Source organism: Paramacrobiotus metropolitanus, unplaced genomic scaffold, assembly GCF_019649055.1.
Source record: "Paramacrobiotus metropolitanus isolate TYO unplaced genomic scaffold, Prichtersi_v1.0 Parri_scaffold0000072, whole genome shotgun sequence".
Classification (NCBI taxonomy): domain Eukaryota; kingdom Metazoa; phylum Tardigrada; class Eutardigrada; order Parachela; family Macrobiotidae; genus Paramacrobiotus; species Paramacrobiotus metropolitanus.
This window is the reverse complement of record NW_026570292.1, coordinates 348,110-365,599: the sequence shown is the minus strand read 5'-3', so window position 1 is coordinate 365,599 and position 17,490 is coordinate 348,110. Positions and strand designations below refer to the sequence as shown.

Sequence of the window (17,490 nt, the reverse complement as noted above, 5' to 3'; positions counted from 1 at the left end):
AAACGACGGACTGTGCTTATAAAAACAAAGTACGAGTAAATGCAGAAACAGTTTGTAGGCTTTAATAAGCCTTCCGGTCGGACAAGCCTATCAGTTTCGAATTCGTTCAAGTACAGTAGCCGTTTCAATGGCTGCAGGCGGCGATTATGCTGGTTTTCATTCGAATGACAGTTCATCATGTATCATGCCGGCCTCCATACTTCTTGTGGTTGTGTACGTTAATACCGCAAAACGTTAAGCATTTTATCGCACTATATCAAAATGTAGTAGACACAAATAATGCCTCCCAGGCAAATTTCTGGGAGGTTATTGATCTGACCAGTAAATTGATGTCAGAATACCGCATTTCAAGCGTACATATATGGATTACTCACAGTATTAGTATTCAGAAGTCGCCTCAGTATAAAAGCTTCTGTTATATTACTATATTTTCTCGTTTACGACTGGACAACCCACTTTCTCAAATTCACTTTCTTCGAACAGCTTTGCATCCGTGATCCGATATCTGCAAAATGCTTTGCATTTCCGCCTTTTTCTGGTTTGGTACGTCATACTACGATGCAATTGTACATCGTTTTTATGACTGTTGTTAAGCTTACATAGTAGGAGTTTAAGCGATAGTAATTTAAAAATCAGAGGCAAACTTTGAGCGATTCATGTCCTTTTAGTGTCCGTGTGTATCATTGCAACGTCATCACAGCAATGTTCCCCTTCTCTTCCAACCACCTTGCAGGGCTTAGGCGGAGATATTCCTAAACAAGTAAAAATCTTTACTGCTCTTTATCTGTACACACTGGCACGGTTCGTGCAACCCCTTGTATACTAAGTTGCCGCTAAAATTGAAAAAAAACCTTTAGGCGGATGGTGTTTGGTTTGTGTATCGTAAAATGGGAGGAAGCTATCCCACTGCAGCACAGATACAGATAACCAGCGTAGTACCCTCTGCCGACCCGGTTACCAGTCAACCTGGTTATCTGCAGTGGTGGCAAATCTTCCCTGATTCATCCGGCACACCGTGTGTATACCGGTTTTGGACGGGGGCCTATTCCAACAGCGGACAACAAATTGGGGATCTGGGTGGATCTGAAGAAAATTATATTATGCGTAAGATCTTGTCTCGCGTCAGATGTACAGGTCAGTGTAATTATTCTGAATGCCATCAAAGATATTGCTGCAGGCCCAACGGATTTCGTCGTTCTGTATCATGACTACCAGAATCTTATGGTCAGTTATGGCTGCAGTAAGTCGCAACCGGACAATATCCACTGTGCCACGCCCACCATCATTGCTCAAACTCGAAAGCGACCGGATCAGCTTTCGGCAGCGGAAATGGACCAGTTTGACGGCATCATTAACGCCGCCTTCGCGAAATATTGCGTTACGGTGCAGAATATACCGAAGGATTCTTACGGGCCAAAGGGAACGTGTGCCGCTGTTGATCCACCCTTCTGTATTGCACAGGATATTCAGGGAATGAAGAACACCATCGTGAACTCAACAAGTACAAACAATTTTAATTCAAAGCACCAGAACCTCTTTTCATAACATAATTAACATTTGGCCACACATTCACCAAAAAGCGATGAACTTACCGTTAAGTACGGTACTGGTTTATACTTGTAGTAATACTGGTTTTGTTAATTTAAGTTGTGAGCGCAAAAATTGTAAACGCCATTTTTTAATAGGTTCACCGGCAAGCAGTTCTTCATCAACTTACGGTGGCAGTTCAACGGCTACCGGAGGTAAATGGCCGAATTCCGTCCCATCTCTTGGTCGAATTGATAACACGCTGGTATTTATTAATATTACTAAATTAGCATTTATGCACGCTTTGGTAAAAGTACTGCTACAAGTGGTCACTGATTACTGCACCATGTCAGCAGCTCAGATCAACTACAATCTACACATCCGATTTGCCATCATTAACGTTGTATTGCAGCTCAACGGAACATTTTACATTTACCGGCGAATTTTCTCACCCGAAGCCGATCCAGTAAATCAGGTCTACGTTTTTCACGATCTGGGCGCCTCCGCGTCTCCTCTGATCAACGCTTCGGCTCGCACAGTGTGGGTGGAATATTCCAATTATGCCGGTCTCAATTCTTCCCAGTGCGTCAATGGTTTATTTGTGGGAGAAGTGCAGGACACCGGACTCCTAACCGGTCTGGTCATTCCCTACACTACCGCCGGGGCTGAACGTAAGCCACAAAGTATCAACGCCTGTTCTGTATGGTCGCCACGAAAACATATTGTTCCTTGTAGAACCTTTTACATCCATGTTCTGGTATGCTGACACCACGCAGTTCCTGTTTTATGGTTGCGGTGCTCAAAATCTGCAGACCGGTATCTGTGATGCGCCGGTTATTGGACACTGCACTCGCACCAATCCCTTGCAAATGTCGCAGGCGGAGAAAGATGCTCTGGACGCTATAGAGGACCGGTTCTTGAGTACCTACGGATGCAGTGCCGCTAAAGATGTTCCGCTAATGGTCCATACTGCGGATAAGCCGATGTGTCCCATGCTGCCGCCTACCGAGTGCATGCAGAACCACATTACCGGATACCAACAAGTTCTGGCCGCTGTAAATGTGCAGAGTGTTTACTGATACGAGCATCTTTGTTAACGTTGCTTTCATATTAATGCTCTGAATCTGTATACAACAGGATTTACATTGTATCAAGAAAAAAGGATTTATCTTCCAGTGACCGCAGTTGTTGTGACCATTTTGATTGTCTGTTGTCAGTTTGTTCCCAGTGCGCGGGTTCTTATCCTTTATTAATGCCGTATAGATACTGCATAGGGAAAAACGCTGCGCAATGAGCACGTCAGCTTATTGATTTCATGCAAAAATCTTGCCGGGTCGACCCGTCGTCACTGCGCAGGTCGTGCACTGCCTCACATTCTATCAAACTGAACTGAATCAATCTGCAGCATCTTTGAACAGGATATGTACATGCATGTATACGAATGTTTTACACAAGTGTTATTACCCGTCAACGGTTCCACGGTGACTTTACTCTTCGCGGGACTCCCAAATTTTAGCGATACGCGCATAGCGCGTGATAAGCTTTGCAACCAGCTTTTCCGGGATCGCAGAAAAGTTTTGAGCAGATAATTTTTCAACGCTTCTTGAAATAATCGTTTGTTTTTCTCATCAGCTAAAGCCTAGTAACTGATTTGGTCTTCGAAATGATCATTCACAACGGACTCCTGGACCTCAAGTGCCTCGGTCGCACTACTAGCGTGATCGGATTGCTGGTTTTCTCCTTAACTATCGCAAGTCAGTTGAGTAGAACCCTTCCCAGTAATACTGATTTTGATTACCTTTTACCGGGTTTTCAAAATAGTAGAATTACTGTTGTATGAGATGAAAAAGATATTTACATGCAGAAAGTACTGTAATTCAAAAGATATTACCTCGTTTATGGCAAAATTTGTACAGGAAAGCCAGGCATAATAAATTAATAATACAGTATGTACAGAGTACTTCTTTAAATGGCTGCTCAGTATTCGCGCATATGGCTTAGTTTGCCTAGAAGTACACAATTTATAAACGATGCTTATAAGTTAGTATAAACTTCTGGAAAACTCGAAAATGAACTTTTATCTGCAAATTATCATCTTTTTCGCACATGATCTTCTATAGAATTATACAGTACGCAACATACAGAGCACTTTGTACGCTTACTCAAACAGTACAACCATCGGGTTACCATTATAGTTTTCGCAAATTCCCCTGTAATATAGCAGAGCAACAGATTGTGGCGAAAATGTCATAATTATTAAATGAACCGCTTAACGCTTCATGGATCTTCTTCTGGACAAACCATTGACTATACTGAGTTTTCAGCGACGTGTATGCTCCCGTACCCGGAGTATGGTGTTCTGCACTTTTTCAACTTTTCCACAGCATTCGTTTTAATGATCGCCGGACGCACAGCTGTTAACAGTGCGTCTAATGAAGCAGCAAATCCGGCCGCGGCGATTGCTGAAGGTTTTTGGCTGAGCATTTATTTTTTGCTGTCCCCCCTGCTGGCGATCTTTTTGGGAACGTTCGAGGCACCAGTTACCGGCGGCAGCTTAGCCAATCAAGTGGTCAGGCAGATCCGCACCCAGGACTGGGGCGATCTCAGTCCCACCGACGGACAGGTGGACGCTCTCGATTGGCTGTACGCCATAATCAATGCAGGCTACGCGGTCGAATATCTGATACTGATGTTTGGGGTGACCTTAGCGACCGTCATCTGGTTTCAACGCGCTCAAGCGGCAGCTCGAATGGAGGAAGCAGATGGAGCGAGAGAAGAACTGGAACCGTGAAGCGAGCGTGATGCTCTGGAGACCCGTCGCGACCGGATGAGCATGCCGGTTGGTGGCTCGATCGCCGTGGTGGACAACGCCTTGCTTATGGTCCCATGAATATTTTGCGCGCGAATGCCAAATGACTTCGTAAAAAAACGTTAGTTCTCAACTTAGTCTAGTATAATATAACCGTTATTCTATTGAAATCCAGTTTAAGCGCTTGCAGTACTCGTACTATGTAACACTTTATGTAAGTAACAGACTGCTCTTGCCTTTTGAGTTTCTGATAATAATCGTCTCCTTGGTTTCTGCTTTTTACCTGCAGTTTTTAATGGGTCTAGTTTTGGACAAATAAAAAATAAGAAGGCAGGACTATGCAATCACCAGTGCAGTGTAACATACAGAACGCTACGGGTAGTGCTTTATCGACCGGAAGTCCATTTGATACGTCCGCGTTATATCGTTGATACTCAAAGGTCACGACTTCACTCATTTGAATCCACAGTCCTTACAGGTGGGTAATCTCTATGGGCAATTCGGCATCCTTGTGGATACGCTGATTGGCACTCGAGCTGATCGTAGTAGTATTAGTGGCACGGCGATGTTTGATGACTTTATCGTTTCGATGTAAAGAAGGCGGGCACGGTTCTGGCTTTTCGGGGGTCGAGCATACAGAGCACGTAGCAAAATGTAGAAAACGCCGGAGAAACGCACGACTAACACCGCAATACACGTAGAAATTTAGCGAATAGTTGGCATAGAGAAATTGTAGAATGATGGAGAGGAAAACGGCATACTGCTCATCCGACATATGCACAATGCAGTCGTTCTCCAGTTCTAGTAAGGCATACCAGGCGATGTGCGGGATGGTCGTCAAGAGGAATAGAACAACTGAAGCCGGTAGTAGGGTCATAGTCGTGCACTTTATTGTATCGTTGCCAGAGACGTGTGTCTGTACTGATGGCTCTTCTTGGCTGCGCTGATTCGCTACCGTGTTGTGATCGCTGGAAGTAGTGTTCTGTTTTATGGACGTCACAAGTTTGCGAGTTCGCCACGACACTGCGGCGACAAACGTGTTTGTAATAAAAATAATGAGAAATGTCAGTATCGCATTGACAACCTGCAACAAAAAAGAATCCCTTCACAATTCCTGATAGGGAGGCCAAAGGTGAATTAGGACAGAATATCTCAACAAACATGACCTTTACATTCTTAAAATGCTAGCGTAGAGCACATCTTATAGTAGGTATTTATGATAATTGAAGGGCGCATTTCACTGCTGAATGTTTCTTTTCTGCACCATAGTTAATACCATTCCATTATAATGAACATCCTGCCAAATCTTTAGCCACTGGGGAAATCCTTTTCGACCGGGCCGGGTGACGTATTCCACGAGAGGAAACAGTGATGCAGCACAGGCCAGCACCGCGATGCACCCGATGCCCATCCGAATGCGGCATCTGCCGTATAATGCCGAACATTTAAACGGGTTCAAGGTACTTGTCAGCCGCATTATGCTGAAGAAAACCAAACTCCTGTAAAAGTCGCATCCCAATATGTTGAAAAACATCCCAGTTGGCTATAGCTTGGTGATGGATTTTTAAATACGTACCAGTCTGAGCAGTTAGAGCCAAAGTTGCTTAAAAATTCACTAGCGACGCGAATTGAACGCGTAAATGCGGTAGTCCTGTTCAAGGACAATGGCTCGGGAGATCCAGTGGCAGTATTGAAACCGATGTACTCCTGAGCGCATAAAGATAAGCAAAGTTTATTATGTATGTACATGTACAGGCAATTTATTTAGACTTACATATACAGACATAATGAACCAAGCCCACCTGAAATCGTAAAACATTACAGTAAGATACCCTATGCAGTTAAAACTTAATACTTTTAACGTTTCCTGAACACAGACAATTAGCAGCCCAATACAGTCGCATACATGGTTAACAAATCGAAATAGGCAATGGCCAAAATAAAGACAGCCTGGAAATTCTGGATTTTCCTCAAAAGCAGAATGTTGAGAATATTTCCAATGGTGCAGATGCTGAGCCAGATAGGATGTACATAATGCTCGGTGTACTTGAAAGCAGATTGTTTCCAGATTAGTTCGTAATTCCTAACCGGCCATCCACAGTTGGTAATATTGGTCGCCATATCGTTGCCGGGCATTTCGTAAAATATCTTATGCATTACTTAGTCGACAGATGCTACATTCGGTTCGAGCGTTATCATTCAAATCGCTGTGGTTGCACGATTCACCAATAGACCGCCATGATCAACAACACAGACAACAAGATAACAAAGCGGGAAGAAAACGGGAAGCTTGTTATGTTGCGGAACGGAAGTATCGATTACCTAACAAATTGACCTATAGTCTGTTTGCCGGATTTTAGTGACGTAAACTCTGACTAACGGTATCCAAACCAGTCCCAGCGGGTATGGCTCAGCAACCACCTGACATAAATTCTACACACGTTCCAGATATGTATCCGTGACTACTATCCGTGACAGAATTAATCAGGTCCTCTATCATCACTGTTAAATGCAGCAAATCAGCGTAATCATTATCAAACAGATGCGGCAAAGGTCAAATCCTTACTGTGATTCATACAAAAACCAGATTAACTACCCGATCATCTGCGTTCGAAAGCTGAAATTGCAGGTAGAAGCAACCTTACAACCTCGATACCAAAATAATGAACGAGCGTATTTCTGGATCACGTACACTTTAACTAATACGTACGCCCTTAACTTGTACTTACTTAACTCTACTTAACTCTACTTGTACTTACTTTTTCCAACGAGTACGAGTGCACTGTATAGAGTATACATAGTATTACGTATAGCATTGTATGTACAAGTACAATGCAATAATCTGCGTCAGTATGTCTCTGCTGAGTAGAATTATACTGGCCAGAATCTGCTGCATCATGCCATGACATAGAGTGGATATGGCGGCGACAATCGCGTGCCGCGAATCATGCCACGCTGGATATTGCTATTAATTTTCTCATTTATTCATGCCCATGACATTGTGTGTAGTCGACAAATAGTCTTGTTTACGCGTAGGTATATTCCCATCTCCGGAATGCCAACCGCTCGTTTAGGCGTGGGCCGACTGGGAATAAACAAAACACATTTTACGGTCGATAGAATTCACTTATGTTATCGACAAGCTTCCTGTGAACGAATAAGGTCACGCTAATCCGGATGGGAATAACAATTCTGCGTGCAAATCCAATACTATTCTGCGCTTCTCTAACTTTTCGACTTTACGATTACTGCAGTCCAGTCGTTAAGAAAACAGCCTAAGAAAAACCTAAGAAAAACCTAAGAAAACAGACAGAAACTCTCTCGAGAAATGTTTTGCAAAATTTCTTAAGAAATTGCGACTGGGCAGTGCTCGAAATGATCATTATAGCAGACCTCGCGAGATAAATTGGCACTCTGTTGAACTGCGTCGAATTAAAACCTCTCTGAGTGTTACCTATAAGCTTTTGTTTGGTATTATGCCTTTCGGCAACTGTTTTTATGTTTCTTATGAGCCAGTTACTGCCGTCAGTACTGTTGCACTAGGTAAGTGAGGTAACACCCGGCGGCCGGCATGCAGACCGGATGTTGCGCCATCCATTTCCCATTCAAGCCGCCACGACATGTTTTCGCGGGATCTAAGTACCAGCTACTGAAGACTCATTCTCATGGGTGACTGCCAAGATTTGGAACGACCTTGATTTGGATGTATTGTCCTACCGTTCAATACACACCTTCCAAGCAGCACTGGAAGAAATCCCTTGGAAAGAAATTGCCTTCGTAAAAGACCTTTTGCCAACTGAAAATCTTCACCTTTGTTAATGTCTCTAGAATTTTACTATTTTTTTCTATTGCCAAATGTTTTTTGCTTTTTTTTAGATGTTTAACCTGTCTATAGATCCTGATAAAAAGTGATTCCTTGTATCTGTAGACATTACTGTAAGCCATTAAAACCTAAAACCTAAATCCAAACATTTACCTTATGGAGACTGTTACGAGTACGACTGGTAGAAGTATAGTTTGTATGGACAGTCATACTGTGATGTGGTTTGCAACGAAAGGAAGTGGCCAGAAAGTATCAGCCAATTAGTATTGTGTTAAGTGTACTTGATCTTTTATAAAATAATCAATAAATTGTTGACTCATGGTTTGTCTATGAGTGCTTTTAAGTTGAAGGCGTGTTCTGTCATCTTTCATATTTTGGATCAGAAATCGCTTCTGAGTGCTTGAGGGAGAAGAACTCCTTGTGAATGAATTAATGTCATCTTGCATGGCTAGCAGCTCTGGAATATCTGGTCTTAGAAAGTGTTCTCTGGAATGTCTTCTTGTCCTTGATGTTGTTGCACTGTTAGTCAGAATGAGTTTTTTTATAAAGGTCACCGTTAGCAGAACGATTGGGTTAGCGTCGTGTCTGAGTTAGCTATTCAGTAAAGGTCATTCACCACCATAAACCATCAGTAGCCTTACGCTATCTGACAAGACCATCTTTATACAGTACGTTGCCACAAAATGATTAATTTGGCAAAACTGGTAGAGTACAGTACTAACCGTACAGACCTTTTGGCTGATCTTATGGCGCTCAATTTTAGGACAAATATTTCGGCACCGCACACATGCACGTTAGTAGCGGCATCAGGCGCTCGAACGAAGACAAATGGAAATAAGAAATCTGAAAATTTTGTAAGCCCATCACAGTGTCATTTTCCATTTTGGTTGTAGCGTTTAGACTTGAGAGTCTTTGGACATCGCGGCGGGACGCGGTGAGTTGCAACACTATGTACATATCTGTAGATCGCATGTTCGGGTGCCGCCGTCCAGCGATTACAGCAAAACCCAAAAACCGCCACGCTGTGTCACAGTGCCACTAGCCATCGCGCGGCGACAGAATACTTTGAGCCGAGCACACTGCACAGTGATGCATTTTGTTGGTACTGGGTATAAGCTTCTTAAATACAGTAAGTAATAAGGTCTTTTGCTTTTGTAAATTTGCTTCTGTTGCAGTCTTCATTTTCTTCAATCATCATTGAGTGATTAATGAGATATATGTACTGTGGATAAAGCATTTACCATGTCGACGAATAACGTTTCAGCGGAGGCTCCTGACACTGACAGAACTGAGTCTGGCTCGTCAAATCCTCGGATGGCTGATTTCCTGAAGCAGGCACTGGCCAGTGAAGAGCTCAGTGATGTGCAGTTCGCCGTGGGACGCGACTTCGGCTGGGTCCGACACTTTTCCGCGCATAAGTATGGGCTGTGTAGCAAAGTTTCCTAGAGTTGGCATGCTGACTACTGCTGCGCTTCTGCCGTGACAGTTGATCTAAGCATTCAGTGCGTGTAGGTTCTTCTTGGGCATTCGCAGTCCCGTCTTCCGCAGAATGTTCTATGGAAGTTTGCCTGAAAAATGTGAAAATGCCATCGACATTCCCGATATTCATCCAGACGGCTTCGCCAATATGTTGAGGTTGGTAAGGAGTTAGTGGAAAAGCAGTACGAAGTGGATGGAATGTGCTCATTTTGCTAGCTCTTTTTAGCTGTGGTGGAAGTAGGATGCAAGTACTGTATCTCATACGTGCTTTGTCTTGCAGTTTTCTCTACACCGATGCAGTTGATCAGCTCAACGCGAACAATGTTTTCCTGACCATGCTGGTGTGCTGACAAGTACGATCTGCCGCAGCTGGTGCAGATTTGCTCGGACTTCATCATAAGCCAGCTGAGCTGCGACAGCTGTCTGGACACTTTGAAACAGGCACTCCTGTCTTCCTCTACCAATGTCACTTTGCAAACAACTGCTTTTTTCCTGCAGGCGGTTTATTACCAAACGGAGACCATCGTAGCCAGGTGCTTGGCTTTGGTGGACCAGCACAGCGAAGTGCTCCTGCAGTTGGGTGAATTCACCACCATCTCCCAGGATATCCTGCAGAATATTTTGCAACGTGACACACTGTCTGCGGAGGAACACGTCATCTATATGGCTGTGGAACGGTACGCGCGACGTAGACAGCAAAATCTGCTAGTAGCTGCGACTTGATACGCGCGAAGTAGTGACTGTAGTTGACCGTAGTCCATATACGCTATTAATTGTGTGTTTATTGGGCAATAGCCGCCATAACAACAAAAGTGCAAGCGCGGGCACACTACTTTACAGTTAAAATTTAAACATTAAAAAAACAACCAAAATCTCTATCCGCCCGCGGGTTAAAAGGCAACGTACTTAACACAGCAGTAGCATTTCCCTTAATGACAGCCAAACTAAAACGTTGCTTCATAAAAGCAGTAGAACGCGCTTCTCCAGTTAATTCACGAGTTTTACGGCCCATAAAATGTACAAATTCACTTAAAGCTATGCCAAAGACACCGAACGTTTCAACAACTAAGGGATAGAAAAGGTGTCTACTTTCCAGTGGAGAGTACTTCCGTCGCTTCTCATTTTCTGCCAGGTGAGCCACACTTCCTGCCTTCTTCGAACTTCCGTGAACACGCTATTAATTTATTTATTAATGTGGTTTATTTATTCAATATCCGTTCATGAAAATCTGAAACGTATATAAAAAAACTGAGCAATAAATCAGAATGCCTACAGAGTGCACTTCTGTGTAGCGAAAGGAAAGGTCATACAAGCTCGCTATCAAAGGGGAGTAGTTGGCTTGCGTCGGAATTCGGATCTAGCATTAAAATTCTTTTCGTTAGTCAGCAGTTAGAGAGAAATGAGCGGACGTTAGCTAGTCTGTCCGGGCCTGTCGAATTCTTGGCCTGTACTTGCTTGATTATAGGTGGGCAGCGGCGGCCTGTGCTCGTAACGCCCTGGAGGATTCTGGTACTAACCGACGCCAGATGTTGGGCGACGCTTTATTCCATGTACGCTTTCCGCTCTTGACGCATACGCAGCTGGCTGACAGTCCTGGCAAGGTGGGTTGACGTCTTGCTAGCGAATAAGCCATTCTATAATAAAATATTGTGACTTGTGAATCGTTGTGATGCCGGTATTATGGTAGAGTGGCCTGCTGACGGGAGCGGAACTGCTGAGCGTGTTCATGTATCACAGTGCCACCGTGAAGCTACAGATCGCGTTTCCTGCGGAGCGCCGCATCGGAACCGGGACAAGAACAATTTTTCGACTGGGAGACCAGGTGTTTGTAGAACGCTCCGATAATGGGAATCTTTGGGAGCCGGCCAGCGTCATCGCGTTGGATCGGCAGGACGTGGTGTTTATGCTGTACACAAGGCACACGGTCGGCATGGCAGCGACCGACCAGGTGATTCGTGCTCAGGACATCCTGAAGAGCGGCCAAGAGGTGGTTATTTCTTGGATGGATACTTTGAAACTGTCACGATATGCTCGCGTAGAAGAGAACGGGTTGCATCGGGTTACTGAAAACTTGTTAAGCGCTTCCAGGATTGTTGAGTACGCAAATTTAAAGCTACACGCCTCCCATGCCAAGTTATGGAAGCAGCAAAATGGATAACGGTTAATATGCCATCGTGACGTTCTTAACTAAGTGTAGAATGCAGAGCCTGAATGTACGTTATGGTTAGTGTTGTTCGGTTTGTGTTCTGTGGTTTTTCGACACTGTGGCGTGGCCAATCGTTCTTCGGTTTTATGATGCTAGGGCACTGTTATCGTTCGTTTTTAAAAAACAGTCTCTGCGTTTTTGATTTAGTTTTTCTTGGTCCTGGTCTTCTGTAGTATGCGACTCGACTACCTGCATCAGACTACATGTGACCAATTTTTTTTATCTCCAAAAGTGATCGTAATTCGTAACTTACTAACTACCGTAACTGCACTGATGGCACAGAAATTGTGCTTTCTTGCGCCCAGTTTTAATGCAAACGTACATGGCCCGTGAAGTCCAACGGGTAAAAAGAATGTGGTAACATGAGTGATATAGTGATAATAAGGTAAAATTTCAACTGGAGTGATATCACGGTAGCTACCGATATCCCAAATAGGAAGTCGAAAAACATTCGCGCAAAACATGTTGCTGCGATAATGATTTCTGTGATTACTTATCTGCACAGTTTAAAGCTTTCTTTTCTTTCCACGTTCAAAATCAAACGAGACACCAAAATACTTTGGATTTGTTTATAAGCAAAAACCCAACCCCGGCGCAGCCGTCAGGTATGTAAACTAAAAAGCAATTAAGTTACGCTGGCACTCCAGGGGACATCGTCCAATCAGCGCAAACTCAAAGGCTTAGAAAAGCAGCAACAAGGAGATCTGAATGATGCATACTGCTAGCACACAAAGGATACTTTGGAAAATTAACAACAACCATATTATTCACAGATATTCTCCACTGTTGGCGATGCTAATGTACTGTGTCGGTTTGCCATTCTTTGTGCCAAATGCCTGCAAAACAAACGTTGACGTTGTTATAAAATTGTGCCCGCCCGGCTGCCAGTAAATTTCTGATAAATTATTTGAGACTTTCACTTGAGGAAAACTGTAACAATAAAAACAGCAGTGTGTACCTCAATTTTTCTCACAATATCCATGCCGGAAACCACCCGTCCGAATACGACGTGCTTCCCATCCAGCCAGTGACATTTCTCTGCAAAACATATCGAAATTTTCCTTGTTAAGAAAATACCCGAAAATCATAGAATAATTCTGTTCGAAACAACAATACGTATAACGATAATAAAAATTCATTAAAACTCGTATACATACGACCTTCAAATTCTGACAGCGCTTACTTTAATTTATATTTGGAGCTTGTTAAAATTATCGTTCATAACAAGGTCAGAAAAACGTTTTCTTATTCGCAAAACTGTTCATCTTTTACCTTCTGATGATCAATTTACAAATACTACAAAAGCAAATACAAAACATTTGTATCAAAGTAAGGCTTCCATAGAAAACTACGGTGTAATTCACAATGTACAACATTACATTTTAGTACTTTTTAAGCTCCGATTCAAAAATGCACATTAATAAATATCGACTTACCGGTAGTTATGAAGAACTGACTTCCATTGGTACCCGGTCCAGAATTCGCCATTGACAGCATACCTGTAACGTTACAGAAAACATACACCATGAAAATGCATTAGCAAATACGCAAAACACTCCGAAAACTTCCGCGATATTCGTAGATTTTGTAGGTACAACAATTCCTTTATAATAATCTAGATTTTTCGCAACATTCGCCAGCCGATACCGACCTGGTTCGGAATGCTTCAGTATGAAATTCTCGTCCTCAAATTTGCCACCGTAAATGGACTTCCCGCCAGTCCCATCGCCTTTTTCGAAATCTCCACCCTGGATCATCTACTTCAGCAAAACGCCACCGTTGTTTCCCCATTGTCAATACACTGCTGTATAAAAATATCCCTTACAAATTGCGGGATGATTCGATGAAATTTTGATCCACGGTAACCGTAGCCTTTCTCATGGGTGCAAAGGGCGCGGAAATTTTCTGCATCATAAAAAAATCCTAATTTCACGTCAAAAGTACAAAGCAGGATACAATTTAACCGGATCGGTTACAATTTATGAATAACAATAACTAAAACAACGCAAAACACGAAACAGATCAATGCAACTAACGACCCTTCTCAAACTGCGCAGTATTTCAACAACAAAACAACGTACACAGCATGTTAATTGGGACAAATTCTTCATTTGATCATATTTGTTATACTTATTTAACAATAGAGGAAGTGCTTCTGTTATAAATGACGGTTTTGATTATTTATTAAATAATTACTTAATTAATTGTGCAATGTTGACCGTAGTGATATGAATTACGATTGTTATGTCGCGATACGAACATCAATAAAGAAACTAATACTTATTAAAGGTGCAGAATGCAGATGCGATTGTTTAATAACAAAAATTATTCAACTTACCGACAGTACGCGGCGCCACATCCGCCCTGAGGAGAATCACAATGCGACCAGCCTCGCGGTTGGAGATTTTAATGTCGAAAAACACTTGCGGATTGGCTTTACTCTTGGCCGCTGATGCTTCACCAGTCTGAGCAGTCTCCTAGCAAGCAAAAGCATCATTAAAGCCATTTTTGGCAAAATTCAACCAAAGTCAACCATAAAATGTCCTCATTTAATGTACAACTTACAAGTACTTGTACACCAACCATAACTCTGCACTGAGAACCACTTTTTAACATGCATTTATATGGAAAGATAATAATAAATTTGTTTCACGGAATGCATTTGGAGTTAGATTTCACCAACATACTACTTCAATGCGTCCAGCTAGACGAGCTCCAACTCTGGCAGCATCGTAGTGAAGTGACTTGCTTATGTTTACATGGCATTCTGTACGAAAGTTTATGAAACGGACTAATGGAAATTACTATACTAATACTTAATATGCTGGAAACTATTATGCTTTTTTATTTTATTAGCTTTTGCATACTTTTTTATTGTGGACTACTGATTGCGAACCAAATAATCAATAAGAAAACATGCAACCATAAAATACGAAAACCGTGTGGAAATTCAACGGCAAGAAATGGTTGCAATTTTCAGGTAGTAACCAAAAACAACTAACAGATAAGTATTGTGGAATAAGGAATAAACTAATGAGGAGTCTACACTCTACAGAATACCGTGGGTTCAGTGCATAATCGTACCGCAATCCGAATTTTACAGCACCGCCAACTAGTAACTAACAGCAGGAAAAAGAGCGTGTACCTGTGCGGCAGCGGGCGTATTCTCCTGCTCCCCTTCGGGGGCGGTGGCCGGGGTTTCTCCGGGAGCTTCCTGCAGGGTCTGTCCGGCGTGTTCGCGCAACCACTGATCGTCCGACCACACTAGAAGAAATTCGCCAAGCGATTCACTTACAAGCGTGGACACTTCACAATGTAACCATGCCACTTCCAAAATCATTAACATGCTTCGAAAAAATGCTACTGATATTTATTCCATTAATATTTCTTTACTAATCAAATCTTCAACCAGTTTTAAACGAGGATGACGACAAGGCGACAACGGAACATCGCTGTCGTATTTCAGGTTCTATTTATTTAATTTCGATACTTTCCAATAAATTTTAGCATTTACAGTAATTCAATATCTATAGATAACACTGTACATCATCGTAGTAAAGCGGCGGAAACCATATCTTGCAGACTCGTTTACAGTACTGTTAAGGTTATCTGTCACTCTTGTTACTCTGTAAAATCTTAATAGACGTGAACCAATTTTTTTCGCGATTAACAAGCTGCCTGCTGCGTGGGTATTTTCAACGCATTAGTTGTCGAGTTTCCCATCCACAGTCATATAGGAATACCGATTAATAGCGGGAAAATACGAATTTACATTAACAGTTGGCGAGCAATAACAAATTCACGCATTTTCGTAGAAACCTTTACATCGTTTCGACTGAATTTTTGAGTGCGTATTTACCTGGCTTGTGGTAGCCCTCTTTGAGGCGTTGTGGTTTGGCTAAATTAACGCGAATAGTCCGCCCGAACAGTTCACTTTCATCCTTCAAAAACACATCGATAAAAGTAGACTGCTTATTTAAAAAATGAACTTATTCGTTATGAGTTTTTGTCATACCATATTATCGATCGCAGCGGCAGAATCCTGAAATAACATGACAAAGAACGTTCACGATATCTGGAGTCGTCACAAAATTAAATTTCAAATTAATTATCAATAACAGATCAGTAATATTTAAATGGTGGGAAATCAGTCTGACAAAATAACAACACTGCAAAAATAAATTTGTGTACCGTACCTCGGCACTTTCAAACTCGACGAAGCCAAAGCCTTTGTGCTTGTCTGCAAAATAAACAGGTAATTGGTCCACAGCACGGCAAAGCAGAAAATAAAAATCATGAAAAATAACAAAATCGTAAAACTATTCACAAAAATCCTGAAAACAGATAAGGGAAAAAAATAATACAACAAGGCGTAACGCAGCGAGAACTGCACCATAACATGCGATTTTATACAATGTAAAAATTATTAAATGTTAAAAAAATAAAATATAAATTGCTGCATTTATCATTACGCTGCCTGGTGGATCACAACTTCACACACATCCTGACATCCAAAGCAAACAAAAAGCCAATAAATGCGAAAAGCTGGATGCCATAGAACACGTACCTGTATATCGCAATGCGTTAACAACTTCAGTTATTGTTGGAAAATTAAATTTAAATCAGCAGGTTTTAAAGAAAACTTCGAAGAGCTGATGGGACTTCTGAAAACTCAGAACGAAAATAAAAAATAAAAATAGGAATACAAATAAATAAAAATTAAGAATAAATTTAAAGTTAAGAATAAAAAGAAGAAAAGAACAAAAATAAGAATGAAAACCATACAACAAAAATCTTCCCCAAACATTCTACGGGAAACCGAAAACCCTGAGCGAACAGGCAGGACGAAAAACCTACTTGTTTTGAAATCAATGGGAATTTCCACGTTGATGATGGGCCCAAACGGAATGAAGGCAGCGTGCAGGAACTTCTCATCCACTTCTTCGTTCAGTCCGCCTGCAATTACCAGCGAAATTGCAAACCTCAGATTATCAGTTTTCTTACGGTGAACCGATAATCGATACAATGAAAGGCCGAAGACCAGCAGTCTCGGGAAGCCTCCAGAACCTCGCACAACGCACACTTACCAACGTACAACGTCCGCTTGTGAGACATTTTCAATTTCTCCTCTCTCAAGCAACGAGGTAGGACGATTCAACAATTCACAGCGCACGCGTTGCGCGGTCCGCTGACAGTCACCGCGATAATCGATACGACGATAAGGCAAGAACGCAGATGATGTATTTTCCGAAAAAAATCACCAAAGGGAAAAATACAAAATAATAATTATTATAATTCATCCGTACGGTAGCCTTCTCACTTGTGCTTGCAACGCGAAGAGCTAAAGTCGAAGCTTCGGAAAATTTCAAAAGAAAACTAAAAATCCGAATAGATCACGGTAGAAACTTGAAGAACTGAAGATTTTCTACATCCTCCACAAAACTGGAAAACTGAAATGCGATAATGCGACAGCGACAAAAATTCTAAAAACGCTGCAGTTTTTTCAGATTTATATTTAATAGCTGCAGCTCGGGGGCGGACAACTGAGCGTCGGAATGCTAGTAATCGCTGTTCCATGGGTGCGTGTTTCTTCATGCAGCCCCGCTCGGGTGGTTGTTTGTTGGGTTTCTTTTGCTTCTTTTCTTC

General features: G+C 42.2%; 3 protein-coding genes and 1 long non-coding RNA gene across 4 annotated transcripts; 3 read left to right on the top strand and 1 right to left on the bottom strand.

Annotated features, from left to right (window-relative positions):
* Window positions 1-402: 402 nt before the first annotated feature.
* On the top strand, window positions 403-2,649 carry LOC129594935 (uncharacterized). The gene is made up of 7 exons (XM_055491799.1): window positions 403-543; window positions 669-760; window positions 858-1,104; window positions 1,178-1,501; window positions 1,686-1,792; window positions 1,940-2,198; window positions 2,263-2,649. The coding sequence occupies exons 1-7, from the start codon at window positions 513-515 to the stop codon at window positions 2,604-2,606; spliced, it is 1,404 nt and encodes a 467-aa protein (XP_055347774.1). The 5' UTR covers window positions 403-512; the 3' UTR covers window positions 2,607-2,649.
* A 6,675-nt stretch (window positions 2,650-9,324) lies between these two features.
* Window positions 9,325-10,015, top strand: LOC129594938 (uncharacterized). Its single transcript, XR_008691242.1, has 3 exons — window positions 9,325-9,577; window positions 9,672-9,794; window positions 9,919-10,015. It is a non-coding gene; the product is annotated as an uncharacterized LOC129594938 (long non-coding RNA).
* A 166-nt stretch (window positions 10,016-10,181) lies between these two features.
* LOC129594937 (uncharacterized) lies at window positions 10,182-11,890 on the top strand. The gene is made up of 3 exons (XM_055491802.1): window positions 10,182-10,315; window positions 11,104-11,239; window positions 11,326-11,890. The coding sequence occupies exons 1-3, from the start codon at window positions 10,302-10,304 to the stop codon at window positions 11,794-11,796; spliced, it is 621 nt and encodes a 206-aa protein (XP_055347777.1). The 5' UTR covers window positions 10,182-10,301; the 3' UTR covers window positions 11,797-11,890.
* Window positions 11,891-12,358: 468 nt separating this feature from the next.
* LOC129594825 (peptidyl-prolyl cis-trans isomerase E-like) lies at window positions 12,359-17,330 on the bottom strand. The gene is made up of 12 exons (XM_055491654.1): window positions 16,932-17,330; window positions 16,702-16,800; window positions 16,041-16,084; window positions 15,860-15,886; window positions 15,704-15,785; window positions 14,990-15,108; window positions 14,183-14,321; window positions 13,670-13,749; window positions 13,496-13,601; window positions 13,281-13,343; window positions 12,803-12,882; window positions 12,359-12,680 (listed from the first exon to the last, which is right to left on the bottom strand). The coding sequence occupies exons 1-12, from the start codon at window positions 16,957-16,959 to the stop codon at window positions 12,612-12,614; spliced, it is 936 nt and encodes a 311-aa protein (XP_055347629.1). The 5' UTR covers window positions 16,960-17,330; the 3' UTR covers window positions 12,359-12,611.
* Between the last annotated feature and the right edge of the window lie 160 nt (window positions 17,331-17,490).

Excerpts from the sequence above, each read along its gene's own strand:
- LOC129594935 (XM_055491799.1), top strand. The coding sequence starts at position 513 with ATGCTTTGCATTTCCGCCTTTTTCTGGTTTG. Across the intron at positions 761-857 it reads GCGGAGATATTCCTAAACAA|GCGGATGGTGTTTGGTTTGT; the intron begins GTAAAAATCTTT and ends AAAAACCTTTAG. Across the intron at positions 2,199-2,262 it reads CACTACCGCCGGGGCTGAAC|AACCTTTTACATCCATGTTC; the intron begins GTAAGCCACAAA and ends TGTTCCTTGTAG.
- LOC129594937 (XM_055491802.1), top strand. Across the intron at positions 11,240-11,325 it reads TGGCTGACAGTCCTGGCAAG|AGTGGCCTGCTGACGGGAGC; the intron begins GTGGGTTGACGT and ends GTATTATGGTAG.
- LOC129594825 (XM_055491654.1), bottom strand. The coding sequence starts at position 16,959 with ATGTCTCACAAGCGGACGTTGTACGTTG. Across the intron at positions 16,801-16,931 it reads CAAGCGGACGTTGTACGTTG|GCGGACTGAACGAAGAAGTG; the intron begins GTAAGTGTGCGT and ends TGGTAATTGCAG. Across the intron at positions 16,085-16,701 it reads TCCCATTGATTTCAAAACAA|ACAAGCACAAAGGCTTTGGC; the intron begins GTAGGTTTTTCG and ends TTTATTTTGCAG.